The 21,566-nt window shown below is 40.6% G+C and overlaps 2 protein-coding genes across 6 annotated transcripts in view; both read left to right on the plus strand.

Annotated features, from left to right (window-relative positions):
* Nucleotides 1–17,161, plus strand: part of LOC144693724 (ceramide transfer protein) — a 134,393-nt gene extending 117,232 nt beyond the window's left edge. For all 5 annotated transcript variants that reach the window (XM_078563665.1, XM_078563692.1, XM_078563674.1 and 2 more), the window contains 7 exons: nucleotides 2,383–2,478; nucleotides 2,695–2,827; nucleotides 3,597–3,667; nucleotides 8,440–8,568; nucleotides 8,817–8,946; nucleotides 12,265–12,401; nucleotides 13,426–17,161. In XM_078563665.1, the coding sequence (XP_078419791.1) occupies nucleotides 2,383–2,478; nucleotides 2,695–2,827; nucleotides 3,597–3,667; nucleotides 8,440–8,568; nucleotides 8,817–8,946; nucleotides 12,265–12,392 (687 nt within the window). In that variant the 3' untranslated portion in view covers nucleotides 12,393–12,401; nucleotides 13,426–17,161. The remainder of the gene's footprint in view (nucleotides 1–2,382; nucleotides 2,479–2,694; nucleotides 2,828–3,596; nucleotides 3,668–8,439; nucleotides 8,569–8,816; nucleotides 8,947–12,264; nucleotides 12,402–13,425) is intronic.
* The window catches only part of LOC144693742 (beta-1,3-galactosyl-O-glycosyl-glycoprotein beta-1,6-N-acetylglucosaminyltransferase 4-like), a 497,013-nt gene that overhangs the window by 111,000 nt on the left and 364,447 nt on the right, over nucleotides 1–21,566 (plus strand). The window lies entirely within an intron of this gene.

Below are 21,566 nucleotides of genomic sequence, written 5' to 3' on the forward strand. Positions count from 1 at the left end.
TATATAAGTTGATATTGCCAATGATGAACGTTGTGTCAACAAAGTGTAAGGCAATGCTGGCTTGTGAAAACTGTTGGGTTACACATGATGTATAAACATAACAATTTCAGGGTTCTTGTTTCACTTGTAACATCCACCATGCATTATGAACCATGTTGGTTGCATTTAATCACATTTGCTGATTATAATTGTAGTGTACACTACATATCACTAGAAAGCAGCATAGAGCTTTCTAGTACACCCATTATCTGTTACATGTCTCTATAGAAATTATAAAGTTCTTTACAGGATGGTAGATGATACTTGACTGGTGGGACGGAAGGGAGTCAGTAGTAACTAAAATCACAGTTAAAGAGAATGTCCTTGAAGGAAGCTGCCTAGTTCGAGAATGAAGAAATTCAAGAGGGTGGGTACAACGTGATTGAAGTGGCTATGTAGGAAACAGCAGGGAGCAACAAGTAGGTTTGTTAGAACTGCAGTTTGCATGTAGAGAAGGCTAGAAAGGGGCATGTGGAGTGGGAGGGGTGAGTATGTAAACAGTTCTTTAATTTGGGTAACCTTTGGAATTTGAAGAGGACAAACCTTGTGGATGTTGGCCTCATTGTGGATGAAGGTTTGGTTTGGGGCACTTTGAGCGAGTTGTAGTTTATGGATGGTGAAAGCATTGAAAGTCATGCTGCAAGATGATGTTGGTTGGGATTTTGATGACACAAACAGGGCTGGGGTGGGAGAGGATCGAGGAAAGGGCCCTGATTAGATTTGGAGAGCAAGTGGAGCTTGGAGTGTTATTCAAGGTTCTGTGCTTCTAGGTTCAGATCCTTGCTAGGGAGATTAGTGAAGCTGGAATTTGAGATCTTCAGGCGTTTGTCTCAGCTGAAAATTTGGTTTTGCTTGTATGCTGGCGGAAGTTGTTCTTTGTTGAAGTCTTTAGATAGTAGTTGGAGACAATGGCAATAGACAAGGGGTTAAGGAAGGAAGGTAGTGTGGGCTTCATTGGCATCCTGGATTTTTGGATAGCTTTGTAAATGGTAGCATGTATGAAAGTCAAGTATGGAACCTTGGAGGTTACTGCAGGCAGGCAATGGAGGAACCTTCTGAGATCTATTGGAATAGAAATTAGAGAGAGCAGTACCACAGAGTATTGTAGAGACACTTGAGTATGGCAAGGCAGGCTTTGATGCCAGCAGAGAGGTTGAAGGATGTGGAGGAACAATAAGACATAGTTGCAGCCTAATAGGGTAGAAACATAGGAGCAAGAGTAGGTCATTCAGCCCTTGAGCCTGCTCCACCATTTAACTGGATCATGGTCAATCTTCTATCTCAATGCCATCTTCCCTCACTGTTCCTGTATCTCTTGACATCATTGGTATCTAGAAATCTATTGAACCCTGCTTTGAATATACTGAATGATTGACCCTCCACAGCCCTCTGGGGTAGAGAATTCCAAATATTCACCACAAAGGATAACTTTGATCCAGTGCTGTGGGAAGGGAAAAAACTGCATTACAGAGTTTCAATAGGGAATGATGGAAGAGTTGTTTAATCCAAAAATTGAAAAAGAAAGGGAAGGTTAAAGTGGGGTGGTGGTTGGTGACATTGGGGGAAGCATTTAAAAGAGAGAGAAATGAAAACTCAGATTTATAAAGATGTAGGGACAGAGCTAGAAGGCAAGAATAGTACTTTAAACCAAGCAGACTTAATTGATAATTTATGATATAATATTCTTAGTTTAGTGCAAGACAAATTCCCTTTTTCATGCCAATTAACCCAATGAAAGGGTACTGAGTTGCTTTAGCAGAGACACAAACTACAGATCAAAAAAAAATTTTGTTAGCCACTGATTAGACTCCATCTGGAATACTGTGCAGTAAAAGTAACAGAGCAGTTCATTAATGAAGAAAGAATTGGCCTTGTTTTTCTTGCAAAGAAGCAGACACCAAGTAACATAATGGGAATTTTCAAAATTATGGAAGCAATTGGTGATCCAAATTATTTTTACTTTTTAAGTGTTCAAAAACTAGGATGGAAAAAATTGAAGTGATTAAGTGAATTACTCACGAGTAATAAATGTGTGAAATAAATTAATAATAAAGGCAGCTGAAACAATTTGATGAATTTCTGCAGCTGGAGGTGATAGAAAGAGAGACAAGAGAAAGTGAAAGTTGATGCCCAAGAAAGAACCAGGCTTGTTAAGACAAACTACATGTTCTTGTCTCTGAAATTTTCTGCGGACAAGAAATATTTTGGAAAATTTATGTCAGCCTGAATTTCATTTGTTGTAACTGGTGTCCTGTTGATTACACCACAAGTAGCAGACTGTGGCCACTATGCATAGTCTGCTATATTGCAGGTTGTAAAAGTGGTTGCTCTTTGTGTTTGCAGGTTGAAGAGATGGTGCAAAATCACATGCAGTACTCTCTGCAGGATGTAGGTGGCGATGCTAATTGGCAGTTGGTGGTGGAAGAGGGAGAAATGAAGGTGAGGAATATTTGTACTTGTCTGAAGTATTTAAACTCAGTCCATTTCTCTTCTAAAAGAGGTAGATTTTTTTTCTCAGCTTGAGTTTTTGATCAAGGCCAGATCCACCCCTTATTCTCAATAGGTGCGAGGTTGAGACTTTTACCTACTTTTGGGCATAGCTGCATTTTAAAACCCAGATTAACCTGATCAACCATAGTTCTCCATTTTGTGCAGGTGTACAGGAGAGAAGTGGAAGAGAATGGGATTGTCTTGGATCCTCTTAAAGCAACACATTCTGTCAAAGGAGTTACAGGTCATGAAGTATGCCATTACTTCTGGAACGTCGATGTTCGCAACGATTGGGAAAGTAAGAATATTTTAGATAATTTCAAATTGGTAGTTTTTTAAAGCTATCTTTAAAATAATTTGAGAGTTTATGGCTAGATTAGTTGCAGTCTGTTTAGAGTGTCTGATAGTTCAAGATATGATCGTGTAGTATGAGGCCCATAAGCTAAATTTGGCCTGCCTCTTCCTTTTAATTCTACTAAATACTGGCAATATGTTGAATCGTTAAACTCTCCACTTTGGACACTGTCCAGATGTGTGTTTAGCAACTTGGCTAGAGGTAAACACAATAAAATGCAGGAATGATGATTTATAGCCACAGAACACAGCTGGCTGAGGTAAACTGCTATCCATTTTCTTAGTAATTTATACTCAAAACAACAGTAAGCTAATAGTGCTCAACAGTTTTTGGCGTCTTGCTTTTTCATATGCCTAAATAATCCTCGCTCCAATCTTGCACCTTTATCTAATTTCAGAAGTAGCTATTGATTTTACTTTTATTTAAACCTGTACCTATGTGTACAATCAACATCTTAATTAGTATTGGGGAGAGTGTCCATTGCCTGAGGTGCTGTTCCTCAGATGAGATGATAGAATGGTGTGATCTGCCTGTTTTAGTAATTCATGAGTGTTAAGAACCCATGATTCATTTGAAGAACAGCAGAGATTTCTTTCAGGATTTCCTTGGTCAACAATCTTCCCTCAACCAAAGGCAAATTAGCTGGTTACTTTTTTCATGTTCATTTGCCTGTTGTGATTTGACAAAGAATGTATCCATTTACATTCCACAGCAACCATTGAAAATTTCCATGTGGTAGAAATTCTATCAGATAATGCAATCATCATCTACCAGACACACAAGGTATGTACTCTGTTTTTAGATATTAAGCATTACAGATGGTGATTTGGTGTAGTGTGGGTGTGTCCCAGGTTTCTGGGTTGTTTAGGTACATCGATTTAACAACGTGGGCCACATGTATTAAATCAACGTTCCATTATATTATGCTTGCGATTTCCTCTTGTGATGAACCTCTAATTTCACATGTGCTGTTGAGGGATGATAACCCAGTGAAGAACAGGAAGGAAAAATTAAAGCCAGCTAAACTATCTAGGACTGCATTAGCATACTGGTTGGCAGCTAGTTTGTACTGGAACAGATTTGAGACCGGCTGCCTGTCTGGTTTCCCTTGCCATGGTGTGCAGGGCTCTAATTTTGACTTGATTAGCAGTTCAGATTTGCTTTATGATCCATGTATCTGGGTTAGAAGATAAGTGTATTGTTCCATTCTTGAAAGATCTTCCAGGTTGGTTGACCAATAACGCATTATGACATTTCAGCTGTAGCTACAACACAGTTGCTAATTATGCTTCCATTTTGCAATGAAAAGGTTTCCTGGAAGAGTGTTCTATTTTCACCAAGAAAAGTAGCACTTTCCTGATATTCTGCAATTTTCTAGCAACTTCATTGTAAACCAATTTTGTTGGTACTTTCAAGCCTGATGTATCATCTTTTCATAATGGTTTGTGATGTTACTGTTGATTTGTTCTACAAGGAAGACTTGTGCTCAAAGAATTGATGTCCTTTATACATTGGCTGAATTAACCTTGAGAAGTGAAATGCCATATGATGCACATGCCACCCAAATAAACCCTGTCCAGGAAATAATCAGTTATAAATGAATGGCAAGTTTTTAAAGGAGGGCGAGAGGGAAAGTTGTATGTGCTGCATATGTTAAAGACCCTGGGGAGACAGTGCAATCAGCACTGTTCCTTTCTCAGCTCAAAAGGCAGAACCCCAACAAAGCTTCCTTTAAAGTGTAATTGCTGTGTCAGTCCCTATTGCTTTTTAAATTTCCCATGGTATCATTAGGAAAACTGAACCTCTGAGATAGACTACAGGGTGGTATGAATAGCCTGCTCACTCTGATACTCTGCCCAGAAAACAAATTATTTAATTGCAATATTTGAAGTTTAAGAACAAAAAACTACTGCGGATGCTGGAAATCCAAAACAAAAACAGAATTACCTGGAAAAACTCAGCAGGTCTGGCCGTATCGGTGGAGAAGAAAAGAGTCGACGTTTCGAGTCCTCACGACCCTTCAACAGAACAGTTCTGTTGAAGGGTCGTGAGGACTCAAAACGTCGACTCTTTTCTTCTCCACCGATGCTGCCAGACCTGCTGAGTTTTTCCAGGTAATTCTGTTTTTGATTTGAAGTTTAAGCCTCATCTTCAAAAAGGGTTACCTTGAGCAATAAATGTGTGGGATCATAGTTCAAATTGTAAGTAGCTTACAAAATCAGAATACACCTTTTATATATAGCTCTATGTATTTCAACACAGATCTTATGCACAAAGATCCAGATTGAACATATTTGATATTGCACCTAACAAAAATGCATATATTATAAATATACATATATTTTATCCATTCATGGGATATGGGCTTCGCTGGCTGGGCCCTAGTTGCCCTTGAGAAGGTGGTGGAGAGCTGCCTTCTTGAAACGCTGCGGCCCATGTAGTGTCGGTACACCCACAGTGCTGTCAGGGAGGGAGTTCCAGGATTTGACACAGTGACAGTGAAGGAATGGCGATATATTTCCAAGTCAGGATGGTGAGTAACTTGGAAGAGGACTTTCAGGTGGTGGTGTTCCCATCTATCTGCTGCCCTTGTCCTTCTAGATGGTAGTGGTCATGGGTTTGGAAGATGCTGTCGAAGAAACCTTGGTGGATTTCTGCAGTGCATCTTGTAGATGGCACACACTGCTGCTACTGTGAGTCGGTGGTGGAGGGAGTGAATATTTGTGGATGTGGTGCCAATCAAGCGGACTGCTTTATCCTGGACGCTGTCAAGCTTGTTGAGTATTGTTGGAGCTGCACTCATCAGGCAAGTGGGGATTGTGGGTGGTGAACAGTCTTTAGGGAGTCGGGAGGTGGGTTACTCCCACGTTTCCTGGTCTCTGACCTGCTCTTGTAGCCACAGTATTTATATGGCTAGTCCAGTTCAGTCTCTGGTCAATGGTACCCCCCCAGGATGTTGATAGTGGGGGATTCAGTGATAGTAATGCCATTGAACATCAAGGGACGATGGTTGGATTCTCTCTTGTTGGAGATGGTCATTGTCTGACACTTGTGTGATGTGAATGTTACTTGCCACTTGTCAGCCCAAGTCTGGCTATTATCCAGGTCTAGCTGCATTTGGACATGGATTGCTTCAGTATCTGAGGAGTCGCGAATGGTGCTGAACGTCCCCATTTCTGACCTTATGATGGAAGGAAGATCATTGATGACGCAGCTGAAGATGGTTGGGCTGAGGACACTACCCTGAGGAACTCCTGCAATGATGCCCTGGAGCTGAGATGACTGACCTCCAACAACCACAACCACCTTCCTTTATGCTAGGTGTGACTCCAACCAGTGGAGAGTTTTCCCCCTGATTCCCATTGACTCCAGTTTTGCTAGGGCTCCTTGATGCCATACTCTGCCAAATGCGGCCTTGATGTCAAGAGCAGTCACTCTCACCTTACCTCCGGAGTTTAGCTCTTTTGTCCATGTTTGAACTAAGGCTGTAATGAGGTCAGGAGCTGAGTTGCCCTGGCGGAACCCAAACTAGGCGTCACTGAGCAGGTTAATGCTAAGCAAGTGCCGCTTGATAGCACTGTTGATGACCACTTCCATTACTTCACTGATGATGGAGAGTAGAATGATGGGGCGGTAATTGGCCAGGTTTGATTTGTCCTGCATTTTGTATACAGGACATACCTGGGCAATTTTCCACATAGCTGTGTAGATGCCAGTGTTATAGCTGTACTGGAACTGCTTGGCTAGGAGCGCGGCAAGTTCTGGAGCACAAACCTTCAGTACTATTGCCGGAATATTGTCAGGGCCCATAGCCTTTGCAGTATCCAGTGCCTTCAGCCATTTCTTGGTATCACGTGGAGTGAATCAAATTGGCTAGAGACTGGCATCTATGTTGCTGGGGACCTCCGGAGGAGGCAGAGATGGATTATCCACTCGGCACTTCTGGCTGAAGATTGTCGCAAATGCTTCAGCCTTATCTTTTGCACTGATATACTGGGCTCCCCCATCATTGAGGATGGGGCTATTTGTGGAGCCGCCTCCTCCACTGAGTTGTTTAATTGTCCACCACCATTCATGGCTAGTTGTGGCAGGACTGCAGAGTTTAGATCTGATCTGTTGATTGTGGAATTGCTTAGCTCTGTCCATCACTTGCTGCATATGCTGCTGGCATGCAAGTAGTCCTGTGTTATAGCTTCACCAGGTTGACACCTCATTTTTTTTAGGTATGCCTGGTGCTGCTCTTGGCATGCTCTCCTGCATTCTTCATTGAACCGGGCTTGACCCTCTCACTTGATGGTAACGGTAGATTAGGGGATATGCCGGGCCATGAGGTTACAGATTATGTTTGAGTACAATTCTGCTGCTGCTGATAGCCCATAGTGTCTCTTGAATGCCCAGTCTTGAGTTGCTAGATCTGTTCAAAATCTATCCCATTTAGCACCGCGGCAGTGCCACACAACACAATGGAGGGTATCCTGAATGTGAAGGTGGGACTTTGCCTCCACAATGACTGTGCGGTGGTCACTCCTACCAATACTGTCATGGACAGATACATCTGCGGCAGGGAGAGGTTGCTGAATAGTGTTTCTACCTTAAATTTTAACTGATTTTTTTAATGTTCATTAGAGTGATGCTCAGTGCAGGGGGTAATTTTTTTTTTCTACTCTTGTCATCTGGTATTGACATCAGTCATGATCAAATACAAAGTAAAGCTTTTTCTACTCCAACAATGAGCTATAATGCCACCAATCTCCAAAATCCAACCTTCACTGCATCAGGCAATCGACTTCACAGCGATAAAAGAATTTTACAATTATGCTTAGGTTTATCTTTGACTCAACTTGGAGGCGAATGCATTCAGTAGATTTAGTTTTTCTTCTTAATGGTAGGTCTGTGTGGAGGCTGATTGTGTTTAAGTTGTACTTGACAAAGTGACAGAATTTCTGAGAGGGTGAGCATCTTTGGCAAACTGGGAAAATGCCAAAATCATCCTTCTCGTTCCCCACATTTTGGTCAGAAAATATAAATTTAATGCTTTGGAGATCTGTCAACCTTCTTATTATTGCTCTCTTCTAATTCCATCTTTTGAAAGATGGATTAGCCAGAGTAGCCCATATACGAGACTAGGTGAGATAGATTTACATTTCTTCTACACTTGTGGAACTAACTATTCAAGAAATGTTTGATGTTGAGATGTCAGATGATGCAATCTTATCCGTGAGCAAATTATGTGAACAATTAAGCAGATAGGCAACCACACTGGTATTAACAACAGAAGCTGAAACTCTGATGTTTGGACGTTGGAATTAGAATGCAAAATGGTGTCTTTGGAAAGAGTAGGAATCCCCATAGTTAGAAGTATGAATAATTCTGAATATTCAGTGAGAAAGTTAGAAAAGCCCACAACAGTATTCATTTTTGTTCAGGTGATTTGCAAATGTAAATTTATTTCACAATATATGTCAGTTGCATTATGTTGGGGACATGTATCAATGGGAGGTTTTTGACTTGATAGCTTGCTGTTGCTTAGCCAGATTTTTTTTCCTGTTTTCCAGAGGGTTTGGCCGGCTTCACAGAGAGATGTGCTTTACTTGTCTGCAATTCGAAAAGTTCCAGCTACAAATGAAAATGACCCTGATACATGGCTTGTCTGCAATTTTTCTGTGGAGCATGACAGTGCTCCTGTAAGCGTCTATATTTATAAAGATTTCAATAGCAAAATATGCTGTTATTTGTAGGTAATGGAGCTGAAGGTTAACTAAGCACGTAGAGATGCTTGGAATTACACAGTTTTGTTTGTGTTAAAATAGAAAATATTGGAATTCGCTCAAGTTATTATGTGAAGTTTCTTCACTGAAGTAAGTGCAGAAGATTTGATCTTGTGTGCCATGCAACTTCAAAATGGTGATGTATTTCTCCGCCTATTTCGCAGCAGAATAATAGATGTGTGCGTGCCAAAATAAACATTGCCATGATCTGCCAGACACTAGTAAGCCCTCCAGAAGGGAACCAGGCAATCAGCAGAGATAACATCCTATGCAAGATCACATATGTAGCCAATGGTAAGTTTTAGACTTCATGTTCTGCTGAGTTTATAATCCAGTGTGCTGCTGCAAGGAAGTGCTTCTTCCTGCAGGATGTAGTGAAGGAAGTTGAATGGGAATTTCTCAATAAGACTGCCCTTGAGTGTCTGCTGGTGGATGGCTAGCAGCACCCTGGAATCTGGGAGTACCCCCCTCAAATCCAGGTGTGTGGCTCGGTGAAGCAATACAGGTCAGGTATTTTTTATCCAAAACCCTTGGGGCCAATTGCATTTTGGATTTCAGATAATTTCGGTTTTTGGATACTGCATACAAACTTGAGCTTAGGCAAGCTACAGCCTAAAGTAAATAAAATGGCTCAAAGTAAGATGTTTCACTGAATAATAAATACAGGGTACCTGCAATAAGTTTCTTTTTGACATGTTCACCACAAAATTCCTCATAATTAAACCCGTTAAGCTCGAGTATCACTCTGGTGAATCTGCAGTATACCTCCTCACCTGCATTGGCCAACATATCTTTCCTGAAGTGTGATGCTTAGAGTTGCACACTCTACTCCAGATGAGTTGTAAGGAAGCCTTAGAACAGCTGAACTGTCACAATCTCATTTTTATTCTGGTTTTCTTACAATAAAGCCCAACATTTCATTAGCCCTTTTGATTTATTTTGTAATTATGCATTTGGTTTTAGCAATGTGTGCATGGGAGGTCTTGTGGCACAGTGGGTGGCTTCCCTACCTCTGGGCCAGAAGCCCTGGCTTCAAGTGCCACTTGATGACCAGGAAAGGTGCGTTCATTATGTGGCCAAACAAGTCGATTATCAGCCTATAAATCTTTCCAATATGCTAGATGGCAGGCGGTAACAGAGAGTTTCCTGGTCAGCCATTCTGCAGAAGGCAATGGCAAACCATTGCAGTACTTGCCAAGCATCATGGACCAGTCCAATGGAGGTCCATGGTCGCCCTCTTAGGGCATGATACTTGGAGGAGGATGTGTATGCACGGATACCTAAATCCCCATTGCCCCCTTACCACCACAAGACTTTTTTAAAAATATTGTGATTTAGCTTTCTCTGATCCAAAGTAAAAACTCACACTTGCCACATTGATCTCCATACTTTTTTGCTCATCCATTTAGCCTGTTGACATTCCTTTGTAACTAACTGATTCCATCTACACAGCTTACTGTGTCTGCAAACCTGAACATGTAATTCTCAGTTCCTTCAATTTATTATACGGTGAAAAACTGAGACATCGGTACAGTTTCCTGGGAACATCATTTGCCACATAGCTGCCCCCTCCACCCCCCCCCCCCAAAACCCCACTCAGAAGAAAATCCTTTATCCCTACTCTATCTCCTGCCTCATAACAAATTATCAACCCATATCAGAAGCTCACCTCCAATTCCCTGTGCTTTGTACAATATTTATAAATATTCCCCTATCGACCATACCCATGACATCGTGGGGGGGGAAAAAATAACAGATTAGTCTGTAGTTGTAGTATGTAGTATGAGTCTATAGTTAACCTGGTTTCTTCCTTTCTTAAATGACGAGTAACAATTTATAATTTTCTAACCTACGGTACAATTCCTGAATCTAGAGGGATCTTTAGCAAAAGAATTTGTGTGCTCCGAGGTTCGCTGCAGGGCATGAATGGGATTCTTGGCTGTTAGGCACTTCCCCTGCTAGCACGATCAATTCAAAGCACTAAAAATCAGTTAGGAAGCAATTCTGCTGTTAACTGCATGGCTTTCACATGAGTTCTCAATTATTGAGATTTTCATGCCTTGAAGTGCTATGTTTTGGTCAAAGTGGCACAGCCACGCCTCAGAGCACTGGTCATGTGTAGGATACAAAAACATGAGGGGCCAAAATTTGCTTGCAAAATAATTGATAGTTTAATGACCTATCTTCCCTTATTTATGTACAAATGGTATACAGCGAGGAGAGACTGGGAGCAGATGTACAGTTAAATGCTAATATCCAAAGAGTTGCTGTCCATGTTACACGGCTTGCTGTTAGCTTTGTGAAAATGGCATTTTGTTGTCTGTCTCACCATTGACATGCATTTAATGGTGAGAAGATATGCATTTGCACAATAGATGTGAACTAAACTCATCACAGAATGTTGTGGTGTCATTACAAGCATAAGTATCTGTATGATAAGTGTTAATTTTCATCACTCAACCTTTGACGCTATTACAAGTGTGGAGTCTCATTCATCTAGGTACTAATTGTTGGAATTTTTAAAAAATATCAATTTTTTAAAACTTTTTCTTTATTTTTCACTCTATCCAGTCTTTCTTTCCTCCTCTTTACTTCTTTTTCTCTACCTGATTTGACATTAAATTCATCAGCTCTAATTTATGCTGAGCTTCCTTCTCTATTCTTCAACCTTGTAGCAATCCACTGTTTACCCTGTTCACTCAGTTCCTAGATGGCTTCTTTCCCTTGCTGTGACCTATTTCTTAGGATTCTTATGATGTCATTTAATGCTCTGCTGCAGCAAAATTTGAATTGAGATGTTTTTGGAATTCAGGCTCACCATCATCTTTGCTTTGTGGCTCTCGGGCATTCTAATGCAGTCTGTGAATGTAATTTGATGTTTAGCTTTATTCCCATCTAAGACTTTCATTAAAGGCTAACATTCTGCTAGACCGCAGTCGGTAAAACAATCAGTTTCATTTACTGCCGTTGGCCTTGTAACAAGTTAAAAAAATAATTTTTAGTTTGCTTGCCAGTTGTCAGCACTTGCTGTGAGAATATTGCTTGCTTCCCCATCTGTGGTGGACCTGGGTTTGAAGCAGCACAATCACAATGCAGAAATGAGGGTGATTTTAAATCTTTGGAAGTCATTCATTGTTATCAGCAAGATGAGATTGAATAGCCCATAAGGGTTAGCTTAACCAGGATTAATTGAAAAAAATATGTCATTGTTCAAGGCTCATTTGATTGGCAATTTGAATTGAGCTACAAATTGAGCAATTTATTTTCACTCTATTTTGTTTTTGTATCAGTTCAATTTAATAGATGACTTGAATTAAGCAACTTTGAACTGAGAGGGTTGAAGTTTGCTTGAGGCTTCTTTATGTGAAGCTGTAATAAAATTTAGATATTTTAAATAGTGTGTTTTGAAATTTAAGATTTGGCCCCTAGCATTAGTAATTGAGAAAGAGGAAGCTTATTTATATGTACGTTCTACAACAGTTTTCATCTAGAAACATCTTGATCTTTTAAAATGAACTCCTGTCATTGTTAGAATGTTGGATATTGAACAATTTTGCTCTTTATATTTTTAAAAGATGTAATTTGGTCCCTATGTTGTTTCTTTGTTCTTAGTAAATCCTGGAGGATGGGCACCAGCATCAGTACTTAGAGCAGTTGCAAAACGTGAATATCCCAAATTCCTCAAGCGTTTTACATCATACGTGCAGGAGAAAACTGCAGGCAAAGACATTCTCTTCTAGTATCTAGAGGTATGAGTTATTTCTATTGAAGTGCCATTAAAATGGTTAAGTCCAGTATTTAGAGAAATTGCTTGAGAGCAAACAATTCAATGTGTTGATAATTACTAATGCTGAATGAAATTTGAAGAAAATTGCAGTTGGATGTTGAGTTGTTGAATTCTTTGAGTTAGAATCTCCAAGATTACACAAACTGCCCTTATTGGAATTAATACAGACCATGAAGCAAGTTCCTTGATCCCTGAGTTATAAACAGTGCCATGTATGGAGAGACTTCAGGGAAGAAGATGGGAATAAAATTTTACTACAGCATCATCTCAAGGCTTTCATACTGTTTTGAGTATAGTTTTGTTGCCACAAGACAAATTCCAGATTATACACCTTAAATGTTATAGTTGGAGGCAGAATTTGTAGCTGACAACTGTGGGATTGATCAGCTTTCTTTGATGGGCCGGGTACAATTTGCTGGAGTTTATTGCAATTAAACCTTATTACTCAATGATTTCCTGAGGTGCAATAGCTTTAAAATGGTGGTCTCAAAAGACAAACCGTGACTTACAGCTGCAGGGTCCACGCCTGGTTTGTACCATAATGCCCCTCTCCCACAGGCTCCTCTGGATTCGAGGCTGTGTGTAGTTAGCACAACACTCTTCCTTGTTCATTTATGAACAAAATCTTAGCAGTTTAGATGTTTTTCCAAATAATTATCAAGAGAAGAATGAAATATTAACTCAGAATTGTTTAAATAGCTCACCTCAAAGAATTAATAATTCAGAATTTTGTGCCCAGCAAATAAAATGTATTATATGGTCCCTTTAACATTAAAGATGTCCCAAGGTGCTTTACAAAGAAATAATGAGAGGAACATTTTACAATGAAATATCTTGCAATGGATTTTAGGACCTTGAGAGTGAGAATGTGCAGTATCAGTGCCCCTTTTCCTCATGAAAGCGTTTTTATGTTTAAAGAAGTATTCAAGTAGCATGTTCAAACAGTATTCCTAAAAATGTTCAAGTATACCATCTTATGTCTTTAGTGTTCAGCATGGATTTGCTGCTGTTTCTACCATGCTTTCCCCGGCGATCAGCGTAGAGAAGAAAAGATGTCCTCGTACACTCAAGGATTACAGTGACTCCGAGCTGGCGCAGTGAATTTCCAGTGTCCTTCCCTCTCGCAAGGCCTGTCCCAGTTCTCAGCCTGCGCCCAACTGATGTAGGCTGACATTTTGCATCTGTGGCTGATGTTCAACACTGTCTGTGCTCTGTTCCATTTTAGTGCGTCAGTGTGTAATTCATCTGTATGTAGAGCTCATGCAGCTGTTTACAATTTGACCCAGCAACATTTTTTTTTTATAAAACAATCACATTTTGGATCAAAAACAATAGGTTAATGGCTTTAATTGTTAAAAAGATAGCATGTTTGTTAATGTAGGCCTGCATAATCATGGCCAAAATTTCAACATTTTTGCAACACACAAAACCTAATTTGTGATCTTAAGTTGTACAAATGTTTAGCCATCTTTGGGGTCTACAGTAAGGTGTAATTTCTTTAAGTCTTACTCAAGTCTTGCTAATTAGCGTTCTATAATCACTGAACTCATTACATTCTTTTACTGGCCTAAAACCAGTCCTTGCTTCTAACCTTGAAACTAATTTCTTATAAAACTAATTCAGGGCTGTCTATGCCCTTTGACCTCTGGCATTTGCCCTTTCTCTTTCTTACCATCTCCTATGAAGAACATACAGTTTTGATGGAGATTTTGAAAAGCTTTATTTCTCTTTTGTTTACAAACTATATTTCTACAGCATTTTTAGTTTGTATATTTGTTACATATATATTTTGTGTTGTAATTGAAAGTTCTGAAATCTTTTAAGATGGTGGTAAGGGCTGGAAGGAGGATTACTTGAAACATGTCAAATAAGGATTTTTCATGTTGAAATAGATTGGTGTTCTAGTCATGACCAGTGTAGACATATCATCAAAAGATGAATGACTGTTTTAAGCAATATTGATAGAACGGGTGTGCATTATTGTGAATAAGGTACGCCGGCTAAGCATTAGCTGATAGGTGAAGCCCATTGCATAAATCGTTAGTGCACTACTTTCAAAAGGTGCACACCTTCCCGTTCATTAATGCAATTGTGCAAAATCTGTTCTGAATTGAATTAAGTGCGGTTCCTGATGTTTGATCAGAACTAGCCAGTTGTATTTCAGGAAAAAATTTACATGCTCTTGATACATGTTGCTTTGTGGAATGGATGCATCTGAAGAACTTCAATTCCCATGAAATTCTGTGCAATGAGACCTTTTTTTCTCCCTGTTGATTTCAAGACAACACTTAATGTTGTGTCTGTCATAGCATATTTAAAATCTTTACACTTGGTTTTCAGGACTGCTGGTTTATTGAAACATTTCGTCATGAAAGTTATGCACGTTGCACAATGCTACTCTGCTATTTTTCAACAAATAGACTTGATTTTTTTTTAAGTCTAGCATTTGGAGCCACTACAGATCCTTTAATATTGTTAATAATTGATGTTACAACCAATATGACGCAAGCAAATGAATATCAATGATGTGACCGGCAGCCTTTATTTTTGCAGCACAATACCATGTCACTATATACTGTATATATTACAATTGCTTCAAATGTAAAAGTGCCTAAATTTGAGGAATGGTTGTGCTCAATAAATTGTTTTGATGCATTCTAATAGAAGCCTGGCCAAGTATGAGTACTGTGTGTTGAGGATTAATTTAGAACACTTTATATTTAGATAATACTGGAACTTCCAGGCCATACCTAATAAATCCAACTGTTTATAAAGAAAGGCTTTATGATCAGCTCCATGCTTCACAAAACACCATTCATATTGGCATTTAAAATTAATTTGTGGTCAATAGCAAATCAACAGAATGAAAGTTTTTCTTGGCTGAATGCAAGGGTTTTGCTTACTATTAGACCAAAATAACTGGTTATGTATAGCTAGTGTACCAGTGTGCAAAAAGCTGAATATTCTGTTCATTGAGGGAATTTGGGAATAGTTAATGCCAGCTAGTTGAGCCATCACACTAAAGAGGATGCTTTTTGGACTGCAGTTCATTCCCACTCTACATTGGTTGGTAGAAACGTGTTGCTTAATGAGGATGTGATGAAACTAATTTTGACAGTGCATTCCCCTAAGTGGCAATTACAATTCAGACTAAGTGTAGGAGATTTTTTTATATTGGAATGCTCTGCATCTTTGCCACCACCATCCCACACACACCCCCCCCCACCCACACACACACACACACACACACACACACAAGTGGCTCGCTAGTTCAATTTTTCAGACTGTGCCAACCTGTTTTGCTTTTTCATCTTGAGACTTTTTTTAAAGAAGTTTTAGTGCTAATTTTCTTGCAAGAATTCCTCTATGCACTTGATAAGTTTTATATAAAGTTAGTATTCTAGGTACTTATATCAAAACAAACATGAATGTCAGAATTTTCAAAAATGTTAATCTAGGTAATGTGTGGCTTCTTTGTGTCAGTTTAGAGGCTGGTGGCATTGAGAAGTGGTGTTTAAAGCTAGTTGCAGCAGTTGATGTTCATCACAAAGAAACAGTTTTGGGTGGAGTGTAGCGAGTGAGGCTTAGCATTGCAATGTCATATATTGGAACCTAAAAGCAGAATACTAATGGCAACTCTGGTAACTTAACCAGTGCTTGGTAATGTTTTACAATTTTTATGTTAGAAACAATGGGGAATATTTGTGTTTTGGAATGACCACACACGTAAGAGCATCTTACTCCAAACTGTTATTTTGGGTCATGCATTAGTTTGTAGATTAGATGGTTAGATTCCTCTCTCTGCTGATGGGAGTAGGTTCAGACTCCATTCTGACCAGTTCTTCAGCCTTTGTGCTAATTTAGTTCATAGCTTTCTATGTGGAGAAAATTATTTTCATCTGCCTTGCACAGTATTTATGCCTGGTCAAAAATTACACTGGGAGAAGCAGTTTATCCTTGGATTAGAAATATGGAGGTTGTTGCCAGGTTGCATGAATGAGCCATACATATACTGGATTCAAATTGAACATGAAATTCAGTGGCTTACAGAAGCAGATGTTTTATCATGCTGTTTATTTTCAGCACCTGTTCATTTCAGTTTACTTAAAAACGCTTGCATTCAACAAGGAGCAATCAACAACGTTTGTGCATAGATTTTACTGGGAATTTGAGAAAAACTGTAAATTTTGATTGAATATTCCAAATGAAAAACCGTTATATACCTGACTAACTTATCAATGGGAACTTTAGCAATGATCCAGGTTAAAAACCTGTTACTGGTTTGAATTAAGCTAACTTTTAATAAATTGGGAAGTTTACGTGTATAGAACTTGATATTGTTAGCCACAATTGCACTAAATGTGATGTAATTTTGAAATTATTCTGGTATAAAGTGATTACACTAAAAGGCGATTGTAAAGTATTGAAACTTCTCTGGAATGTAAAAACACGTCATTTACAGGTTAAAATATGGACTTTTATTTCAAAATATATTGTGTGTAGAATGTGGTAAGAGATTTGTTTTATGAAAGCTTTATATCCTGATTTAGCTTTGTGTACAGCAAAACACTGGTTAATGTGTGTCTGTGATGTTGGACTGTAAAACAGTTTTTCCAATCAGCAATGTGTAAAAGATCAGTTTATAAAGTTTAGTTCCTCCATGTTATCAGAAATTAAAATCCAGTATTTAAAAAGTGAAAAGTATTAAAACATTATAGAAGATCAAGTGTTTTGTGTGTTCTTTGAAAATGTCACACATTCAAACAGTAAAATTCTTTCATTTTCAGTATAAAATGCAGTGTTCCTCACTTTGCTTCAGTACTCCCTCATGAGGGTGAAATGATTATTGATGGGTAATAAAAAAAGTTTACATTTATAATAGCACCTTTCATGACCTCAGCATCCCAAAGTGTTTATCAGCCAACGAAGTACTTTTAAATTAATCACTGTTGTAGAAAAACAACAGTTGTGTAAAGCCTTACAAACAGCAATGAGATGAATGACTAAATGATCTGTTTGAGTGATATGAGGAATGACAATTAGCCAGGATACTGCAAATAGGTGTCTGCTGATCTTTGAATAATGCTATGTTAAATCCACCTGAGAGGACAGATTGATTTAATGTCTCATTTGAAAGTCAGCACCTCTGGCTATGCAGAACTGCCTCAGTAGTGTACTAAAGTATCAGCCTAGATTTTGGGTTCAAATGCCTGGATTGGGGCTCAAGCTTATAACTTTCTGACTCAGGCAAGAGTTGACTGTAGTAAAGTCAATTTAATTCTTCCCATTGCCTAATAACTAGATTGGCTGAGATCAGTGTAACTCTGCACACAGGGCAGGAATTTAAATCTGCCTGTTTCTGACCTGTGTCTCACCATGCCACCTGCACACTTCAAAGGTATATAGACAAATTGGTGGACTGGGCAGACGGGTGGCAGATGAAGTTCATTGCAGAGAAATATGAAGTGATTCATTTTGGTAGGAAGAACATGGAGAGAGAATATATAATATAACCAGTACAAGGAATCACTTGGAGGAAGCACTGAGGGTGGCAAGGACACAGAATGTACTCTGTCCATCACCAAGAGTGGCTCGGTAGCTCCACTACTGACCGAGCTGGTTGAGTCTTAAAGGACATAGCTGCTAGACTGGGACTGCGGTAGGTGCTGAAGGAACCAACAAGAGGGAAAAACATTCTTGACCTCATCCTCACCAAGGTGCCTGCCGCAGATGCGTCAGTCCATGACAGTAGCAGTAGGAGTGACCACCACACAGTTATTGGGGAGATGAAGTCCTGTCTTCACATTGAGGATACCATCTGTCACGTGTGGCACTACCACCACGCTAAATGGGATAGATTTCGAACAGATCGAGCAACTCAAGACTGGTCATCCACAAGACACTGTGGGCCAGCAGCAGAATTGCACTCGAACACCATCTGTAACCTCATGGCCCAGCATATCTCCCACTCTACCATTACTATCAAGCCAGGGAATCAACCCTGGTTCAATGAAGAGTGCAGGAGGTCATGCCAGGAGCAGCACCAGGCATACCTAAAAATGAGGTGTCAACCTGGTGAAACTATAACACAGGACTACTTGCATGCCAAATAGAATAAGCAGCAAGTGATAGAGCTAAGCAATCCCACAACCAACAGATCAGATATAAGCTCTGCAGTCCTACCACATCCAGTCATGAATGGTGTTGGACAATTAACTCACTGGAGGAGGAGGCTCCTCAAATATCCCCATCCTCAATGATGGAGGAGCCCAGCGCAGTGCAAAAGACAAGGCTGAAGCATTCGTAACAATCTTCAGTCAGAAGTGGCGAGCGGATGATCCATCTCTGCCTCCTTCGAAGGTCCTCAGCATCACAGAGGCCAGTCTCCAGCCAATTTGATTCATTCCACATTATATCAAGAAATGGCTGAAGGCACTGGATACTGCAAAGACTATGGGCTCTGAATATATTCCGGCAATAGTACTGAAGACTTGTGCTCCAGAGCTTGCCACCCACCCTAGCCAGTACAGCTATAACACTAGCATATACCTGGCAATGTGGAAAATTGGCCAGGTATGTCCCGTACACAAAAAGCAGGACAAATCCAACCTGGCCAATTACACCCCATCAGTCTACTCTCGATCATCAGTAAAGTAACGGAAGGGGTCATCAAGCGGCACTTGCTTAGCAATAACCTGCTCACATGCCCAGTTTGAGTTCCGTTGGGGCCACTCAGCTCCTGACTTTGTCACAGCCTTGGTTCAAACATAGACAAAAGAGGTGAGGTGAGAGTGACTGCCCTTGACATCAAGACAGCATTTGACCGAGTGTGGCATCAAGGAGCCCTAGCAAAACTGGAGCCAATGGGAATCAGGGGGAAAACTCTCCACTGGCTGGAGTCATACTTAGCAGAAAGGAAGATGGTTGTAATGTTGGAGGTCAGTCATCTCAGCTTCAGGACATCACTGCAGGAGTCCTCAGGGTAGTGGCCTAGGCCCAACCATCTTCAGCTGCATCATCAAGGACCTTCCATCATAAGTCAGGAGTGGGGATATTTACTGATGATTGCGCAATGTTCAGCACCATTCGCGACTCCTCAGATACTGAAGCAGTCCATGTCCAAATGCAGCAAGACCTGGACAATATCCAGGCTTGGGCTGACAAGTGGCAAGTAACATTCATGCCAAACAAGTGTCAGGCAATGACTGCCTCCAACAAGAGAGAATCCAACCATCACCTCATGATGTTAAATGGCATTCCCATCACTGAATCCCCCACTATCAATATCCTGGGGGTTTCCATTGACCAGAAACTGAACTGGACTAGCCATATAAATACTGTGGCTAGAAGAGCAGGTCAGAGGCTAGGAATCCTGCGACGAGTAACTCACCTCCTGACTCCACAAAGCCTGTCCACCATCTACATGGCACAAGGAGTGTGATGGAATACTTCCCCACTTGCCTGGATGAGTGCAGCTTCCACAAGGCTAAAGAAGCTGGACACCGTCCAGGACAAAGCAGTCCGCTTGATTGGCACCACATCCACAATATTCAGTCCCTCCACCACCAACGCACAGTGGCAGCAGTGATTCCCATCTACAAGATGCACAGCAGGAATTCACCAAGGCTCCTTAGGCAGCACCTTCCAAACCCTCGACCACTACCACCTAGAAGGACAAGGGCAGCAGGTAGATGGGAACACCACCACCTGGAAGTTCCTCTCCAAGTCACTCACCATCCTGACTTGGAAATATATCACCATTCTCCACTGTCGTTGGGTCAAAATCCTGGAACTCCCTTCCTAACAGCACTGTGGGCGTACCTACACCACATGGACTGCAGCAGTTCAAGAAGGCAGCTCACCATCACCTTCTCAAGGGCACCTAGGGATGGGCAATAAATGCTGGTCCAGCCAGCGAAGCCCACATCCCGTGAATGAATAAATTTTTTTAAAAATCAAAAATGGTGCAGGAGCAGAGGGACATGGGTGTGTATGTGAATTAGTAAGTTAAGATGGAAGGAAAGGTTGAGAACACGGATAATAAAGCAAACAGTATCCTCAGCCTTAGTAATAGGGGCATAGAGAGTACAAGAGCAAGGATGTTGAATTTGTATAAGATGCTAGTTCAGCATCAGTTGCAGTATTGTGTCCAGTTCTGGGTGCCATACTTTAGGAGAGACTTAAAAGCATTGGAGAGAGTGCAGAAAGGATTCATGAGAATGGTTCCAGGGATGAAGAACTTCAGTTATGAAGATAGATTGGAGGAGTTGGTACTGGTTTCTTTGGAGAAGATAAGGCTGAGAGATTAGAGGAGATCGAGAGAAAGTGTTCCCACTTGTGAAAGGATCGAGAACGAGAGAGCACAGGCTTGAAGTAATTAGCAAAAGCAGGGTTAGAAATCCAAACTCATCTTGTTGAGTGTGGAGGCCGGGAACTCCAAGTCCCAACAGGGTCGAGTTTCACACATGCATGGGCTGGGAGCTGCTAGCACATGTGCAATCTGACAGCTAAAGGGCTCAGCCATCCTTACAGTGGTGCGCCTGTGTAAAATGGGGGAAAAAAGAAACTGCATGAAAAGCTGGGTCATGTGACCAGGACTGGAATGCCATAGCAGAGTCTCATGGAGGAGACAGGGAGAGGTCCCAATTAAGAAGAGCAGATAAAGAGGCTCCAAGCAGAAGGGAGGCTTCAGTTGGCAGACATAGGTAGTGTGGGCAGCAGAAGGTTGGTGACTCTATATGGCAGACTTGGGGCAAAGATACTCCTTGTGAGCAATAGTATTCTGCTCGATGCAGCTGAAGTTGTGCTTGTGGGTTACTACTTGAGTGCATACTTGGTAATGATGTCTTGGGAGATGAGATTGAAACCTTACTGGGTGGTCCGACGTTGAGACCATTCAAGTCAGCGTGACTTTGGAGAGAATTCAAAGATGAAGACTGAAATCGCTCATGTGAGTCAATCAATGAGATTGGTTGATTCTGTGTTTACTGATGTCTGGATGGGTTGCTGAAAAATCTGTCACATCTGACATTTATTGGGAAGTGTGCGTTCAACTGGAGTTTGTCTGTTAATTCACATGTACCTCATATTAACCCTGAATGTCAGATTATAAGATGTTGTAAATTGT

Source organism: Cetorhinus maximus, chromosome 2 (assembly GCF_964194155.1).
Source record: "Cetorhinus maximus chromosome 2, sCetMax3.hap1.1, whole genome shotgun sequence".
In the NCBI taxonomy this organism is placed as follows: domain Eukaryota; kingdom Metazoa; phylum Chordata; class Chondrichthyes; order Lamniformes; family Cetorhinidae; genus Cetorhinus; species Cetorhinus maximus.